General features: G+C 33.9%; 1 protein-coding gene across 1 annotated transcript; it reads right to left on the minus strand.

Annotated features, from left to right (window-relative positions):
- Window positions 1–1,049: 1,049 nt before the first annotated feature.
- Window positions 1,050–17,831, minus strand: LOC141337224 (sodium/nucleoside cotransporter 1-like). The gene is made up of 18 exons (XM_073843001.1): window positions 17,734–17,831; window positions 13,969–14,045; window positions 13,812–13,885; window positions 13,535–13,626; window positions 13,263–13,452; window positions 9,399–9,540; window positions 9,056–9,169; window positions 8,710–8,784; window positions 8,551–8,631; window positions 8,370–8,450; window positions 7,327–7,452; window positions 7,101–7,231; window positions 6,850–7,018; window positions 5,430–5,624; window positions 5,263–5,344; window positions 5,004–5,102; window positions 4,201–4,306; window positions 1,050–1,656 (listed from the first exon to the last, which is right to left on the minus strand). The coding sequence occupies exons 3-18, from the start codon at window positions 13,814–13,816 to the stop codon at window positions 1,545–1,547; spliced, it is 1,800 nt and encodes a 599-aa protein (XP_073699102.1). The 5' UTR covers window positions 13,817–13,885; window positions 13,969–14,045; window positions 17,734–17,831; the 3' UTR covers window positions 1,050–1,544.
- Between the last annotated feature and the right edge of the window lie 321 nt (window positions 17,832–18,152).

An 18,152-nucleotide genomic window follows, 5' to 3' on the forward strand; every position in this document is an offset into this window, starting at 1 on the left:
GGGGTCAATTTGTCATCATCTGAATAAATAAGCTTTCCATTGATGTATGGTTTGTTAGGATGGGACAATATTTGGCCGAGATACGACTATTTGAAAATCTGGAATCTAAGGGTGCAGAAAAATCAAAATACTGAGAAAATTGTCTATAAAGTTGTCCAAATGAATTTCTTAGCAATGCATATTACTAATCAAAAATGAAGTTTTAATATATATACAGTATGAAGTTTACAAAATATCTTCATGGAACATGACCTTTATTTAATATCCTAATGATTTTTGGATAATTTTGACCCATTCAATGTATTTTTGACTATTGCTACAAATATACCTGTGCTACTTAAGACTGGTTTTGTGGTCCAGGATCACAAATACATATTTTATATACTTTCTAACATTCAAAAGTTTGGGGTCAGATATTAATAGTTTTATTCAGTGAGGATACATTGACCAAGGGTGACAGTAAAGTCATTTCTAATAAAAGAATCAAAGAATCCTGATTTAAAAAAAAAAAACAGTTTACACAAAAATATTAAGCAACACAAAATGAAGCAGCTTTGCATTTTAAAATATATTAAAATAGAAGTTGTTTTATAATTGTTCACATTATTTTACTGTGCTTAAAAAGCCTTTGTGAGCTTAAGAGACTTTCAAAAACATTTGAAAATCTAACTCACCCCAAACCTTTGGATGCTCAATGTTTACAGGTTTTAATATTTTGAAATGTGTGTTAATTGAAAATAACCAAAATTAATAAACGTAGCTATCTGAACCTTTACCCCATTTACAAGATTTAGTAACTAACCATTATTTAGCAGAAATGACTCACTGAAAAAACTAACTCATAAAATATCAATGAAGTACTTGTTTAGATGTATATTAAAGGTTACCACAGATTGTGGTAAAAGTGATAAGATAGGCCATACTGTGTTCTGTGTAGGTATATATATCATAAAAGCTAAATGGATTGTAGTGTATTAGAGAGAGAAGATTAGAGGTACACAGTATTTTAGTTTAGTTTTTTTTTTTTTTTTGCGTTGTGTTATTTGTTTTTGTAAAATAAATGTGTAAATAACAGCAGAAACTTCTTTGACTCATTTTACCATGCAAAGGCATAGTCCAGTGTTTCATATCTTAAAATAACTGCTTGCCTGACCAAAGAGCCCTTTGGCTCTTATTGGTTGGCTTCACCCCTGCAATGCAGTAGTCAGCATATAACCATCAGCATAAAAAACTGCACATCACAAAGTCTTAATGTCTGCCACGTCATTGGATGTAAATTCCAAAAATGATTATAACATTTACATAAGACAGAACATTTACAGCATTTACATATAATAAAAAGACTTGCAGTACATGCATTGTGTTAACACATTGTGTTACAACTATAAAGAAATTATGTATGAATAGCTAAATGACTAAATAAAATCAAATATGCTCTGCACATACATATATCATACTTTAAAATGTGTGAATTTAATAAATAATGTCACTGTATTTAGTTTAGAGGTGTTTTCTTGCACTCGTACTGTTACCTATTGGCCAAATTACATGCAAACGGGGTCCTGAAAGAGACCACAACAGTTTGCAAAATAAATTGTTGCATTTTTCACCTCACTCCAGGAGCCCTCGAAAGAAAGTGTTCCATTGTTGATAGTGCTGCAAAAAAAAAATAATAATAATAATAATAATAATTAGATTGATGCAATCTGACTTAAATGATTAGATTGCTTCCAGAATAAAAATTTCCTGATAATTTAGTATTTTGAGGAAAACATTGCAGGATTGTTCTCTATTTAGTAAACTTCAATGGGGATCAACAAGTTAAAGGTCCAAATTGGGCTCTACACTATCCCAGATGAGGAATAAGGGTCTTATCTAGCAAAACGATCAGTCATTTTCTTAAATTTTTTTTTACTTTATATACTTTTTAACCATAAATGCTCAAAATGCTTAAAGGAGTAGTTCACTTTCAGAACAAAAATGTACAGATAACGTACTCACCCCCTTGTCATCCAAGATGTTCATGTCTTACTTTCTTCAGTCATAAAGAAATTATGTTTTTTGAGGAAAACATTTCAGGATTTCTCTCCATATAATGGACTTCTATGGTGCCCCAGAGTTTGAACTTACAAAATGTAGTTTAAACACAACTTCAAATGACTCTAAATGATCCCAGCCGGGGCAGAAGGGACTTATCTAGTGAAGCGATCGGTTATTTTCTAAAAATATTTACAATTTATATACTTTTTAATCTCTAAACAGAGTACACTCAGAGCTAAACGAGCATTTGAGGTTAAAAAGTATATAAATTGTCTTTTTTTTTTTAGAAAATAACCGATCGTTTCGCTAGATAAGACCCTTCTTTCCTCGGCTGTGATTGTTTAGAGCTCTTTGAAGCTGCATTTTGGAAGTTCAAACTCTGGGGCACCATAGAAGTCCATTATATGGAGAGAAATCCTGAAATGTTTTCCTCAAAAAACATAATTTCCTTATGACTGAAGAAGGAAAGACATGAACATCTTGGATGACAAGGGGGTGAGTACATTATCTGTAAATGTTTGTTCTGAAAGTGAACTATTCCTTTAATGCATTACATAATCACATTGGAAAGGTCAAAAAGGTAGGGTGGGGCGAAAAACTCCATCTCATTTTCTCCTCCAACTTCAAAATTGTCCGACATCATTGTTTCTTTGCACACTCACTTTGTAAACATTGAGTCGGTACTTCTGACTACGTTACGCGTGACCTGATTACATAATGCGTGAAGTCCAGCTAGTGCAAGATGAGCATTTGTGGTTAAAAAGTATATAAATTTGTCTTTTTCTTAGAAAATGACTGATCGCTTTGCTAGATAAGACCCTTATTCCGTGACTGGGATTGTGTAGAGCCCTTTGAAGCTGCACTGAAATGACAATTTGGAAGTTCAAACCACTGGCTCCCATTGAAGTTTAATATATAGAGAAAAATCCTGGAATGTTTTCCTCAAAAAACTTAATTTCTTTGCGACTGAAGTAAGAAAGACATGAACATCTAGTAAATTATCAGGATTTTTTATTCTGGAAGTGAACTATTCATTTATGATAGCCCAAACAGCTGATAAAAAAAGATGACAGTCATTCACAAGTAATCTAAATAACTCCAGTTCAAAATCCACCAACATATTTGTTTAGATCTGTTGATCTGTGCATAGTTCTCTACTGAATAAAACAATACAACTTTTTTCTACAGAAAGCAATATTATGGATAGAGGACTAGTTTGAAGCAACCGTTTAAAGTTAAAATGCCTTGATGTGATTTGTTTATTACAAACACACAATTTGTTACTATTTTTTTAAAGGGTATTAAGACTTGAATGGCCTAATATAATGTAAATTATGTCTCTTACTAAAATATGTATTAGAAAACCCATGAAAGATTTAAGCTATTTTAAAAATCCACAGCGATTTATACATATTTTGGACTAAAGTGGGTACCATAATTTCGATGCTGTGAAATGGTTGCACTCGGTGAGCTACTGCTCGAAAATAAAATACTGATACATAGCCTCATTGTGCCACTTTTGGTTGTAATTTTCAGTCGAAGGGCAAAAAGAGAGAAGTCTTTACTGCCTTCCTAGCGATAAGTAGAGGAGAAAAGAATAGGAAGATGCCTGTGGATGAATAAAACTTCCTAAAGACCAGCATCTTTGTTCTCTCCACTTTAGCCCTGACGCCTTTGAGGCTTTTAGTAGATCACAGCTACTAAAAGAGCTTACAAAAGGCAGAGTCAAGAAATACTAGATGCCATCCTAGCAGGATGTAAACATGCCAATGCTTGTCAGAGTGGATTTCAGTCAATATCCGGGGCATTTAGACTCCTTGTGGGAAAAAATCGATGGTACGGCATTTGGTTTAAGCCTATGCTTATATCCATCACCACCAGTAAGGTCTTTCAGTAGCTGTGGTCATCAAGCTCATCAAGTGCAACCATTTGACATCATTGAAATAATGGGGCCCCCCATATTATAAAATATGTATGAAACAATGTGGATTTTTTTTTAATAATGTAAGTCTTTCATGGGTTTTCTACTACATATTTCACTAAGATACATCATTTACGTCACATTAAGCCATAAAAGTCTTAATACCTAGGGTTCCCTTTAACATTTAAGCCCAGAGTGCTTTTAGATGACTACAACACAACAATATTTTCTGTCCTTACCTTTCAAAAAGATCATAACAGCAAGTGTCAATGTTGGGTGTGGAGGTATTGAAGACTGCATTTCTAAACAGATCCACACAGTCCAACGGAGGGACGAAAAGTATACCTACAAGTAGAACAAAGGTAAATTTAACTCAATACCAGATTGCACTTAATCTAAACCACCAGATGAGGGGGGTGTGGCTTCGTATTGCTGGTCTCTTATATTAGGTTAAAGGTTTTAGGTTTGAACACAGCAATTCATAACCCATCACAGAGACTGTCCAATTAATGTGCAATCTAAGTTGCTTTAAATAAAATGTCTGCTAAATTAACCTAATGGAGTGTGGTGATAAAGTTGTGCTGTTTGATGTATTTGACTAAAGTTAAAAGGATAGTTCACCCAAAAATGAAAATTCTGTCAATAATTACTCACCCTCATGTTGTTGCAAACCCGTAAGACCTTTGTTCATCTTCAGGACGCAAATTAAGATATTTTTGATGAAATCCGAGAGCTCTCTGACCCTCCATAGACAGCAAGGGTCCTTCCACAATTCAACGATTGAGCCACTGATGTCACTTGGACTATTTTATCAATGTCGTTACTACCTTTCTGGGCCTTGAACATGGTAGGACCCTTGCTGTCTATGGAGAGTCAGAAAGCTCTCGGATTTCATCAAAAATATCTGAATTTGCGTTCGAAAGATGAGCGAAGGTCTTACAAGTTTGGAACAACATGAGGGTGAGAAATTAATGACAGAAATTTCATTTTTGGGTGAACTAACCTTTTAAAACACAGATTTTAATCATTTCAGATAGCTTACCAGCAATACAGGCATTGATCAGGGAAACACACGTGCCTGTGAACAAGGCTCTGAGCACTAATGCAGATATGACACTCTTCTTTTCTGGACAAATAGAGGCTGTAGAATAATAAGTAAATGATATTACATCAGTAAATGACATGTTATAAAAAGTATTGATACTGAACAATGGCGATAAGAAGTCATAACACACTGACATGAACAATAAATCATTTAAGCACATTTCAAACAAGTGCTTTGCAGTGTTTGAGATACTCACACAGGCCTCCAATCACGATACCAAGAGAGCTGAAATTAGCAAAGCCACACAGAGCATAGGTGCAGATGATTTCAGATCGAACCTGCAAGTAGTTTGGACAATGCTTCTGATAAACTGCTTTTGACATATTTATAGTCAATTTGATGAGATCTTGCATAAATACTTACTGAGATCCAATTTTTTTCTACGCCATCTTCAAAAATGCCATTAAGTCTGTTGTTCTTGAGCTCTGACAGCTTCTCATAGGCTATAAACTCATTGAGGAAGAGTTTAGTGCCAATAAGTTCAGCCACCGTAAAAGAATCCTCATATGGAATTCCCATCATAAAAGCCACCGGCATAAACACGTAGGAGCAGATCAACTGAGGAGACAAAGGTAACAACTGTTTAAAACACATTTAATAAAGATTTGTAGCATGATGATTATGACTCTTGATATAACATGTAAGTACGTAAGGTTTTGGGCAGTAAGACTGTCTGTTTACTTGCTATTCTAGAACCTTCTGTTCAAAGAATCCTGGAGTAATGTTTTATGGATTCGACAAAATAGTAATGTTTTAAGACTGGAGTAAAGGCTGCTGAAAATTCAGTTTTGCCATCACATGAATATATAATATATATACATCAAAATGATAATATTTCTGAAAACTGTTTTACAGTATTTTTGAGCACCACAGAGAAAGAAATCAATAAAAAGTCTTACTGACCCCAAACTTTTTTGAACAGTAATGCACACACACATATACATTGCATACACCTTGCAGAATTTGCTAAATGGTAATTATTTGATCAAAATAAGAGAGATCCTACAAAATGCATGTTATTTTTTATTTAGTACTGACCTGAATAAGATATTTCCCATAAAAGATGTTTACATATGGTCCACACAAGAAAATAATGGTTGAATTTATAAAAATTACCCCATTCAAAAGCTCTTGATTCTTAATACTGTGTTACCTGAATGATCCACAGCTGTGTTTTTTTTTTCATTTGTTTAGTGATAGTTGTTCATCAATCCCTTGTTTGTCCTGAACAGTTAAACTGCCTGCTGTTCTTCAGAAAAATCCTTTACATCCCACAATTTTTTTGAAACCTTTCCAACAATGACTGTGTGCTTTTGAGATCTATCTTTTCTCACTGAGGACAACTGAGGGACTCATATGCAACTATTACAGAAAGTTTAAATGCTCACTGATGCTTCAGAAGGAAATACCATGCATTAAAAGCTGGGGGTGTAAACTTTTGAACAGAATGTGTAGGCCTACTATTTCTTATTTTTCCTAAATATCATATTTTTCATTTAGTACTGCCCTTTTTTTCTTGTGGACTATATGTAAATGTCTTTTATGTGAAATATCTTATTCAGGTCAGTACTAAATAAAAAATAACATGCATTTTGCATGATCCCTCTTATTTTGGTAAAATAATCACCATTTTGCAGATTCTGCAAGGTGTATGTCACCTACAGTTTTGACCTCAACTGTATGTATGTCAGTTTAGTGTTTTTAAACAATTCACATTTATTCCAAAAAAAGTAAGAATTTAAACATATATTATAATTAAAATTTAGGACTGGGTAATACACACCTCAAAAGTGACCTCTGGGTATCCCACCATGCCTCCCAACCATCTCAGAGCAGCATTTATGAAGTCCAAAATGGCAAGGAAAGCAATCAAGTTAACGGCGATGTTGGCCACAAGTCCTATTGATGCAGATGCACCACCACTGACAGCTTCCAAGACATTCTGCTCACCACTGAACACAGACAAAAACACATTATAACATGAAACACACAATATTTAGAAGCACAAAGTTCACATTTGACAAGAGAACCCACCCGCCATCAACTTTAATCTGACTCTTAGATGTGAACTTGCTCTTTTCAGTTTCAGGGTAGGATAATTTGGAGATGGCTAAAGCACATGGAGCAGCCATCACTGATGCAGAAATTAGAGACGCGGCATCAATCTGTGTAGAGAAAATAATTATTATCTTCCTCCAGCTTTTCATTTTAGCTTTTAATGGAAGAATTCGATAACAAAATGAAGTACGTGTTGTCATACCCCAAATGAAATGAATGCACCCATAACACTCCCTGCAATGGTGGCAAATCCTCCAGTCATGACAGCATGGATCTCAGATTTGGTCATGTCCTTCAAATAAGGACGAATCAAGAGCGGCGCCTCTGTCTAGAAAAAAATCAAAACATTACAGCATTATAAGTAATGAGTTACAATTGATGCTTTAAAGGATTAGTTCACTTCCAGAACAAAAATTTACAGATAATTTACTCACCCCCTAGTCATTCAAGATGTTCATGTCTTACTTTTTTCAGTCATAAGGAAATTACGTCTTTTAAGGAAAACATTTCAGGAATTTTCTTCATATAGTGGACTTCAACGGTGCCAAATGCAGTTTAAATACACCTTCAAAGGGCTCTAAATGATCCCAGCCAAGGAATAAATGTCTCATCTCAACGATCAGTCATTTTCTTAAATAAATTAATATGGGATGTGCATCTGTGCTCTGTGTGCTCCGGTTCAACACAGTTAGGGTCGAAAAACTCCCATCTCATTTTCTTCTCCAACTTCGTCCAACATCAGCAATCGTCCTACATTACCGCAGAAGTACCGACCAAGTGTTTACAAAGTGAACGTGCAAAGAAGATTACGCCCTTTACAAAAAAAAGGTAAAACAGCAATGTAGGATGACGTAAAACTAGACAGGACAAGCATTTGTGGTTAAAAAATGTATAAATATTAATTTATTTAAGAAAATGACTGATTATTTCGCTAGATAAGACCATCCTCTTTGGCTGGGATCGTTTAGAGCCCTTTGAAGCTGCATTTAAACTGCATTTTGAAAGTTCAAACTTGCAGGCACCTTAGAAGTACAATATATGGAGAAAATTCCTGAAAATATTTTCCTCAAAAAAACATATTTTCTTTACAACTGAAGAAAGAAAGACATGAACATCTTGGATAACAAAGGGGTGAGAAAATGACCTCTAAATGTTTTGTTGTGGAAGTGAACTAATCATTTAAGACATTTGAGAAATGTCATTTATTAACAATTACGTGCATTAGGAATGATGACAGAATATTACCTGACCAACAAATATATTCCCTGCCACACTGAGAGTCTCTGTAGAGGAGGTTCCCATTGTTACCTGCATTACCCAAGAAATCTTGGCAGAGAAAAATACATTATTAAAACATCCATATGAAGAACATATCTTGAAAATCTCCTAGGTTAAATGGATACAAGACTGGATGTTTTGCCTTTACCTTTGTGATGATCCATTGCATCACACCCAGGTAGTATAGCACTGACATGACACTGCTGAAGAATATCACTATAGGTAGAGCCTGTGAGTATTGAGCAACATTCAATATTAAAAATAAACCCATTCACGCATTTCATGTCAAATATGTGTCATAATTTACCTGGAAAGCAAATATGTTGTCAATGAGGTTTCCAAACACGAACGATGAACCCGCTTTTGTGTAATCCAGAAATATCTGGGGGGAAAAAGAAAAGCATGATTTAGTACATGGCAGTCATAGCATATTGTTTTTCCTTCTCTTTCGTAGTTTAAATAATTGTTCATTGTTGTTTGGTTTTAATAAGTAACCACAGATTGTAACATATTAACTTAATTTAGAGAGATATCTTTTAAGTATGATATGACACAATACAGCAGTGTTCAAATGTCTGTGCAAATGCTCCTGTTTAGCATTTTTTTCCATAAAAATGTAATAGAAATCATAATAATAATGCTTTATATCATACCTGAACTTGCTTTCCAAGCCATTCGAATGCTATGAAACCAGGTTCTGTCCTAATGATAAACAGGCCCATGACAAACTGTAAACCGAGTCCCCAGAAGACTGTGCTCCAGTTCACCTAATCAGAATTTAAGGCAAACAAATTCTCATTAACAACCACAGTAATTTAAACTAACTCAAAAAAATGTGCCTTTAACATCTACAACTATTTTATTGTTGGGAAATTACAGGTGTTTAATCTCTGATAAACAATCTGAAAAGGTTTGTAGGAAATCCAAAGTCTAAAAAATACAAGATAAGCACCGTCAATAAAGCATTTATTGAGGAATGTGTGTTTTATCACTTACTGCAGTTCGGTGTGCAGAAAAGAGAAATAAGGCAATGATGAATAGACAGACACCGGCAAAAGAGATGAGCTGCTCTGGGCGCTTTCGTGTGTCGACTGCCAGCCATGCCACCAGCAGTCCCAGCACAATTACTATGAACACCCTGCAACATATAGAGATACACATGACACGTGCATAATTATGGTTGCTGTATTAAAAGCACACATTGGCTATTTTATTATATTTAGAGCAGTGGTTCTCAATCTTTACTGAAGAGGAAAATACATGAGCAATATCACACGAGTAGCAGTGCGGTATGGCTGTATAATGGCACGGCTGTGATTCGGCCATAGACTTGAGGTCGCAATAAAACATTTGTTTAAATGTCCACTGAGGAAAGCGGTATCTTTGTCGTACTATCCTTTCATCTGTTAAGGGTGATTTCAGATTGTAGCGCTGCTCATTTGTTGGTCTTTACTGCTGACTCACTTATAAAAACAGTCTCTTGTCACCAATTGATGGCAGAATAATGTAACTAAAATCCATTATTATTTATAACAAACAACAACCGCCATCATAAAAGTTGCTAGGGAATTCAGTCAAAAGTACAAAGGCAGCGCTCTGATATAAAGCATTAAATTTAAGTAATTTTATGTGATGAGATTTTGCCCCTTAGCCAAAACTATTTGCTCTGGAACAAATAATAGATTAATGAGACCAAAGACTGCCTGTTAGTGTTATCCGAAATAAATAATATCTCATGTTTAACCACAATAGAGACATAAGAGCCAGTGGCAAATTCAAAAGATCTGGCCGAGGTAAGGCTGCTCTTGGCGGGTTCATGAGCGCTGAACAGCCGCTGACGCCCTGGAGGTCACACCTCCGAAAACACTGAAGCAAATTTTACATTAATAGACAAATAGATGTTATCTTTATTAACAAACCGCGTATTTGAAGTCTAAACAAGTACATTCTCATCTAAAAACTCTAAAAACTACTTACAAAACCAGTATTACTTAAAAAATTATAGTGGATTTGGGCGTCCACCATAACACTCCTACTTTTAAATATTTTAATAGTATTTTTATTTATTTATTTAAATCCTCCATCTCGAGACCAACTTAGAAGTTTGATGAGGTTCTCTAGTAGGTCCCCCAGCCTCCTGGCTGAGAACTACTACTTTAAAATCACAACAGTACTTTGCAAGCCAGTTTGGAAGGCTAATTCACTATGGGTTTCCTCAAAAATGTCCTCAAGGTTTTTGAATTACAATTTCAATTTTTGAGGAAAAAAGTCTATGGTAAAGACTGATTTTGCTGTTTTATTCTACAACAATTAAAACAACTATTCCGTGACCTTTAACCCTTGTGCATTCAAAAAAAAAAAGTTACACGTAGGTGCAAAATGGACAAAAATGTCCACGTCCAAAAACTGTCATAAAAATATGATTTATTAATATTTTTTTCCACTTTCACTGATGTCGATTTTTTAACCAGCATCTGTTCTATCCATAGATAACAAATATTCATTAATTTTCAGAATTTTAACCCTTTAATTGCTGGTTTGTTTACATAATGCCGCAGGTGTTTTTTTTTATGAAAAAATGAAAAATAGTAGTTAATTTCCACATACTAAATGTGCTAAGCAGATTTTTTTTTTCTTTGCCTATTAGCTTCTTGGGTGTGTCAATGAAGAACAACAACATTCATTTTGAGGCATTTATATTTTTTTTGTAGTGTCAGATTTTTAAAAAAAACTAACACTTAGGGCCATAATGGACAAAAATGGCCATGTCATAAAACTGCCATAGAAATGTTATATATTAATATTTTTTTCTACTTTCACTGACTGTTGTTTTTTATCAGCATCTCTTCTATTCATAATTACCAAACATTCATTCATTTTCAGAATTTTAATGCTTGAAAAACTGGTTTCTTTACATAATGCTCAGTGTCAGTGGGCAACACCTAGCTCCAGAGCTTCCTCTGCTGAGTAACGTCTCTTCATCTTGCAAGCAATCAAATGACCAAGCCCTCAAGCACCAAATATGTATAGATTTTGCTTTGCTAACACCTGTCTGGGCTGTGCAAACACTCAAACTTTGTACAAAATCTACCAGACTACACAATCAGCGTTTTCTTGTGGTGAAAACAAAAACAATGTGTTAAGGGGCTTCTGAACTTCTACATCAAATTCAAGCTCACCTTTTATCTCTGTACAAAAACAATAAAATAAAAAAAAACAATAACAAATGAAAAAGTGCAATCAAGGATTAAAATGTGTGTTTGGGTGAAAAATAAAATTCCTCAAAGCTCATTAACCTTCTTTGACCTTATTTATAGCTTTCTCATGGCCCTATGACCCTGCCAAGGGTGAGACTCAAAAACATGGAGTGGGATTTTTGATTGCCAGTATCATTTCTTTCAAACATATTACACCCATAAAATATTCAGTAAATACATGCAAACCACACTCTGACATTCTTACCAACATACCCACACAATTTTAGCTGCATTATATTTCCAATTGACTCTATAATAGGCTATAATATGCATAAGCAGAAAACACAAAAAAGCGAGTATTTCTTTTATATGCCAAATTTGAAAAAAAATGGCACAATCTAGTAAAAAATGGCAAAAAATTAAACTTTGAAGCCTTTCTGATAGAATGAATGCCTATTAGCAAATATTGCATCATTTTATATTCAAATGGCCCTGGGTTAAAAAAAATGCAGTTTTAATGGGTTTCAATGTGGACATTTTTGTCCTTAAGGTCCTGAGTGTGAGTATTTTTTGTACGGAGGGTAAAATAGATTTTTTTTAAGGAAATGAGGGTGAAATATTAAACTTTCAATAAAAATACACACCTGAGCCAAGATTTATGCAGTTGGCATTAACACAGACACACTTAAAACAAAAAACAAAACTGAAATGGACAAAAATGTCCATAAGGTCGCACAAGGGTTAAAAACGTAAGTGGCTAACAAGTTGGTATTTAAATAGATAGCTCATACTGTTGTGAGAGTTGTAGCCATTATGTAGCCATACGAAATTCCAGAGGGAACAGTTCTCTTCTGAACAGCTCTTTTCTGGTTACCTCCAAACCATTCCAACTTACAAATTATATACACTACCATTCAAGCATTTGGAGTCAGGAGCATTTTTTAAAAAATAATTCCTTAATAGCAGGGGTGCACTGCATTGATCATAAATAACAGTAATGACCAGGGTCAGAAATTAAAGAGGGCTTGTGGCAAAAATGCCACCAAACTGAACAAAGCTGCCCCATAAATTCAAGACAAAGGGGCAAAAAACTTGGCTAACGTCATGGATCGATATGTTTGTCTGTGAGACCAGAATGTGACATGCCCAAAACTAAACAAAAACATTTTATATTGTTCGATACTAATAATCATTATTACAATAAAAAGATCATTAATCTACAATAATCTATATTTTTTGTCATAATATTGCAGCCCTACGAGCTCCTGTTTTTTGGATTTAGATACATTTGAACAGTCTATTATTACTGACATTTAATACAACATATGTTTTTTGTAATAATAAGGTGGTAAAAATTGGCCTTACAAATGTATAAAATGCCCCTGGAAATCAAATCCAGGTGGCATTTAGAATGTTTAAAATATTTCTATTTCACAGCAACTGTTTTCAACACTGATAATAATAGTAATATTCATTTTTCTTGAGCATCAGATCAGCATTTGAGAAATATATATATTACAATAGAAACACAATATTGCTTTTTTTTTACTGTATTTTTGATCAAATAAAATGTAGCCTTCGTGATCATAACAGTTATCTTGCAAAAACGTTAAAAATCTATAATAAATCTTTGAACTACAGTATATTAAAGTGTCACACCCACCATTTCATCCATCTGATATTGGATTTGAAACACCTTTGTGCAGGCTTGAGGAACCTCCTTATGCTGCCACCCTTGTACTTATTCACCAGTTCACACACGATGATAAACACCCCCAGACAAGTGAGGATAACCAAAGCAAGTGCCCTCTGGAAGTCCAAATAGCATGCAGCAATGAAGTATGCCAAATAGCCTACAATTTAAAACACAAAAAAAATATATTGTACACACTGTCCACTTAGGAAGTGATGGAATCATAGATTAAAATATGTTACCTGCAGCAAATATTCCCAAAGCAATGTATTTGATTATTTTGGAGTGTGTCTTGCAGAAGATCTCTGTGGCCGTGATGGGTAAGCATGCTTTGCTGTGGTAAACAATGAATAAATATAGTATCACCGATTGATTATAACATAATCAAAACATTACTTTTTTTGGTCTATTTTTTTTATTGCCACGACATGATGTAATTTCAAAGGAATCTCATTTCCAAATAAAGCAACAATGAAATCTGAATGACGTTGTATTTATAGATTAGATTCACAATCACACCTCATGCATGAGTTTGACTCCTTCTCCGACTCATCTTTGTCACTGACACTCAGTTCATCTGCAAATGTATCCTCCTAAGAATAGAAAAAAAAAACAATTATGATTTTAACTCATTTCTCATTTTTTAGAAAATGTCCTCACACTTTCTCAAGCCTACCTTCACAAAGGCTGGATTGTCCAGACCTTGTTCTTTCCCCGTTGAGACAGCCGTCAACTGTAAATCTTCTTTGTCTGCTGTAAAGAAAGTATCAGAATACTTTTTACCAGCTGTAATGAACCTTGATCCAACAAAAAAGTTTCAAAACACATCTGTTTCCACATTTCATCCAAGCAATTATTAACTATATGCACATACACGAAACCGACACCTCCATTATTCAAACCATAGCGAAAACCACCTGTTCAAATACCAGTTTGAATCAATCTCTAAGGAATGGAGAGGCAAATAAATGGCTTACTCATTCTGCGTTCTTGTTGACAACTGCTGGGTCTTGAACCTTGAGCTGGGATATATACTCTGTCTACTTGGAAATCTTATCATTAATTAACTACATAGTAATGTGTTTTTATTTAAGACACTTGCACGTTGCTATCAGATTACTAGTTAAGGATGACTACACAGAGCAGTCATGAAACAGCATCTTCTTATCATTTATTGCTATGAAGCTCCTCCTTACTTCCAGAGGCAACAAGATACAAAGTGTAAACGAAAACAAACTATCAGGAATAAAATATGTAACGTGATGAATTGCCTGCAATTCTATGGCCATCCCTGAGGCAGTCATACGGTGAACAGGTGCCTGAGAGGAGTGGCCAGTTTTATCATTCATACTATCCATATGATAAGACAATGAGAGTCAAACTTAGTCCAAATTCGAGTCTGATGACCAATAAAACCCTGAGAGCCAAAAACACAATATAAACCTGTCCTTTTAAAGAATTTTCTGATTTTCTGTAACTAGTATAACTAGTCTACAGTATAATGTAAGCACCAATAGAGTCATGGTTCGGATTTTAATTGAATCAGTGCCCTGCTGAAAAAACAGCATATGCTGGTTAGGTATGTTTTGGTGCTGGGATGCTGGTTTTAGCTGGTTTATGCTGGTCCTTTGCTGGTTTATGCTGGTCATGTTGCTGGTCAAGGACCAGCATAAACCAGCAAAGGACCAGCATAAACCAGCTAAAACCAGCATCCCAGCACCAAAACATATGCTGTTTTTTCAGCAGGGTGAGTTCTTATAAATCTCTCTTTTGGTTATTATAATTTATAAGTATCTACAGTATATCACATAACACTTTAATGACACCTGCTCACAGAACAGCATTGTTAAATATATAACTTAACACAAAATATCCACTTAATTACTCTTCAACGCGAAACAAAGCCTGTGGGCGAGACTTCCTGTTCATTAGTTGCTATCGGGGAAGAGCTAGAAGAATAACAACGTGCAGCAAACGGTAGAACTGTTTGCACTAAAAACCAGTGTGTTCATAATTATGATAATATATTAAAATAATATGGTAAGACACTTCAATTTGCAATATCAAGCTGCAAAACAAGCGGTTTTGTACAGCGAACGAGGATGAGACCGGAAGCCAGACCAATAAAATTGAACATTACGTTACAAATGGCCGCGCCCGTTCTGAAGGAAAAAGTGATATTATTTAAAACACAAGAAAGTGTGCAAAAACTACCAGTCTTTCACAATTACGACGCTAGATGCCACTATTGCACATTGTAGTATTTGAGTATTTAGTTTCATCCCCGAATTCAAACACATTGGCAGCAATCTGAGCATTTATGATACCTTTATTAATATATGGAGGATTATTCACCTCCACTTAATCAATTAATAGGCTATATTAACCTTTTTTTTTCAGAACCACTACATTTACTCCAATGCATAAGGGTCTGTATGGCTGTCTTTGTAGCTATACTATATGATAATGCACAATTAGATAAATTAAACTTCAACATTATGTAAAATGTAGCGGCTATCCGATCCTAAACTGATGGTATATTATGCCTGACTCCATAGAATGCTTTACAGGATTAATAAATGAAATGCAACCATCAGACAATATGTGGAATCTATGACTGCTTTCATGGAAACTCATAAAATTAAATGATGCCTAATACCTTTTAGTTAACACGAGATGACGCAGACTCACAGCTTAATAGACCGCAGTGTGCATCACTGCATTTTATTGAAGGTCTTGTGTGTACAAAACACATTAGCAGATATTCATTAAGACATTTTATGTGCTTTGTTAGAACAAGCAGTCATGATTCACTAATATCAACCAAGCCTTTCCTGCACATTTTATGTCCACTTCACAAACTGAAGGTATTGCGATTTAATTTTGCACATGGCCATATCTATATACTCTTTTTATTGGCATCTATGGTTTAATGAACTTTCCGATGTACAAAGCGTTCTTTAGACTATTGAGATTATCTTCAACTACAAAAAAGGTTCTTTCCCATCACTGAAACTTTAAAATGTATTTTATCTTTGTATATAGTTATAGTATAAAGTAAAAACAAAAAAACATTATCATTTATTATCATTGTGACCTCTGTTTTTTAAAGGCACTATCTTTTTTTAAACATGTATTTGCACAGTAGGCCTATTTTCGCAGGGTGAAAAGACCAGTAAATGTTTTATGAAAAATGTGAAATATTAAGGTCAGTATTAGGAGCTTATCTACATTTTTGTGGAGACTGCATATTTAATAGTGGAAGTGTCTTGAAGAATCATAAAAGAATTTAATGAGTTATCAACTGGAAAAGTTCAACTATATCGTTTGGACATTGATATAAATTGATAACCTGAAACTATTTCTGAAATTAAGTAATTACAGAATTTGACTGCTCATTCAACCTCTGCTTCAATAGGTACACCACCAGTCAAAAGTTTTTGAACAGTAAGATTTTTAATCTTAGTCTCTTTTACTCACCAAGCCTGCATTTATTTGAAGATGTAATTTAAAATATTTAATTATGTAAATTCAAAGCTGAATTTTTAGCAATATTATGATTTGCTGCTCAAAAATATTTTAATGATTATTATTATGTTGAAACTAGCTGAGTAGATTTTTTTCAGGTTTCTTTGATGAGTAAAAGTTCAAAAGTACAGCATTTATCTGAAATAGAAATCTTTGGTAACATTATAAATATCTTTATCATCACGTTTTCTATCATTTCTTTCCCAAAAAACTAAACTAACTTTAAGCTTTTGAATGGTATATAGTGTTACAAAAGCTTTTTATTTGAAATAAATGCTGGTCTTTGGATCTTTCTATTTATCAATGAATCCTGAAAAAAAATTACACAGCTGTTTTTAATATTGGTGATAATAATAATAATAATAAGTTGATCATAGAAACATATTAAATTTTAAAATATATTCATATTAGAAAGCAGTTATTTTAAATAGTAAAAATATTTCAAAGCTTTACTGTTTTTGCTGTACTTTGGATCAAATAAATGCAGGCTTGGCGAGCAGAAGAGACTTATTTAATAAATGCTGATCTTTGAATCTTCCTATTCATCAAAGAATTCTAAAAAAATGTTAAGGTAAGTGTTAAGAGCTTATGTACATTAGGAGCCTGCATATTTAATAGTGAAACTGTCATGAAGCACAGAATAATCTGATGAGTTAATATATTTTAAAATAAATAAAATATATTCAAATAGAAAGCAGCTATTTTAAATAATAAAAATATTTCACAATATTACTGCTTTTACTGTATTTTGGAAAATAAATGCAGGTTTGTTAAAAAAAAACATTAAAAAAAATCTAAACATAAAAACCTTTTGACTGGTAGTGTATTCTCAAAGCAATAAGTGTTTTAATAAATAATAAATACACCTAGGCTACACGTGTTGTCAGCACAAGTTAACCCTAATCTTACCTACCTTTGTCTTGGCAGTTTCTTCAGAAAGATTTCACTGTTTTCAGTGGACAGAAAGCGTTTCCACCCAGTCAAAGTCTATACCTCAGTTTAATCTAATCTGTAGAAAAAAAGACCAGCGTTGTCAAAAAAAAAATATATAAATTGTAAACATTTCAAACATAAGGTTAAGGTTTAAGATTGCTAATATTGAGCAAGAATTTAAACAACACTTTACACGTTTACACCCACATACTATAATCTAAGAGGGTTTTGGTTACTTTATATGCTACTATTTTTTTAAAGCAGAGCCTCAAAAAAACAACACTCAGTCGTACGACTTTTTCCAAGATGTAATTTGTCCCATCCATATAAACAAACGCCCTTATAAACACGCTATATGCAATAGTTGCTCTTTGATTGTTGTTTGAAGAGACTATTTGT

The sequence above is a fragment of the Garra rufa genome, chromosome 6 (assembly GCF_049309525.1).
Source record: "Garra rufa chromosome 6, GarRuf1.0, whole genome shotgun sequence".
Classification (NCBI taxonomy): Eukaryota; Metazoa; Chordata; class Actinopteri; order Cypriniformes; family Cyprinidae; genus Garra; species Garra rufa.

Coding starts and splice junctions, on each gene's coding strand:
- LOC141337224 (XM_073843001.1), bottom strand. Junction 9,541..13,262: donor AATATCAGATGGATGAAATG/GTGGGTGTGACA, acceptor TATATGTTGCAG/GGTGTTCATAGTAATTGTGC. Junction 8,632..8,709: donor ACAACATATTTGCTTTCCAG/GTAAATTATGAC, acceptor CAATACTCACAG/GCTCTACCTATAGTGATATT.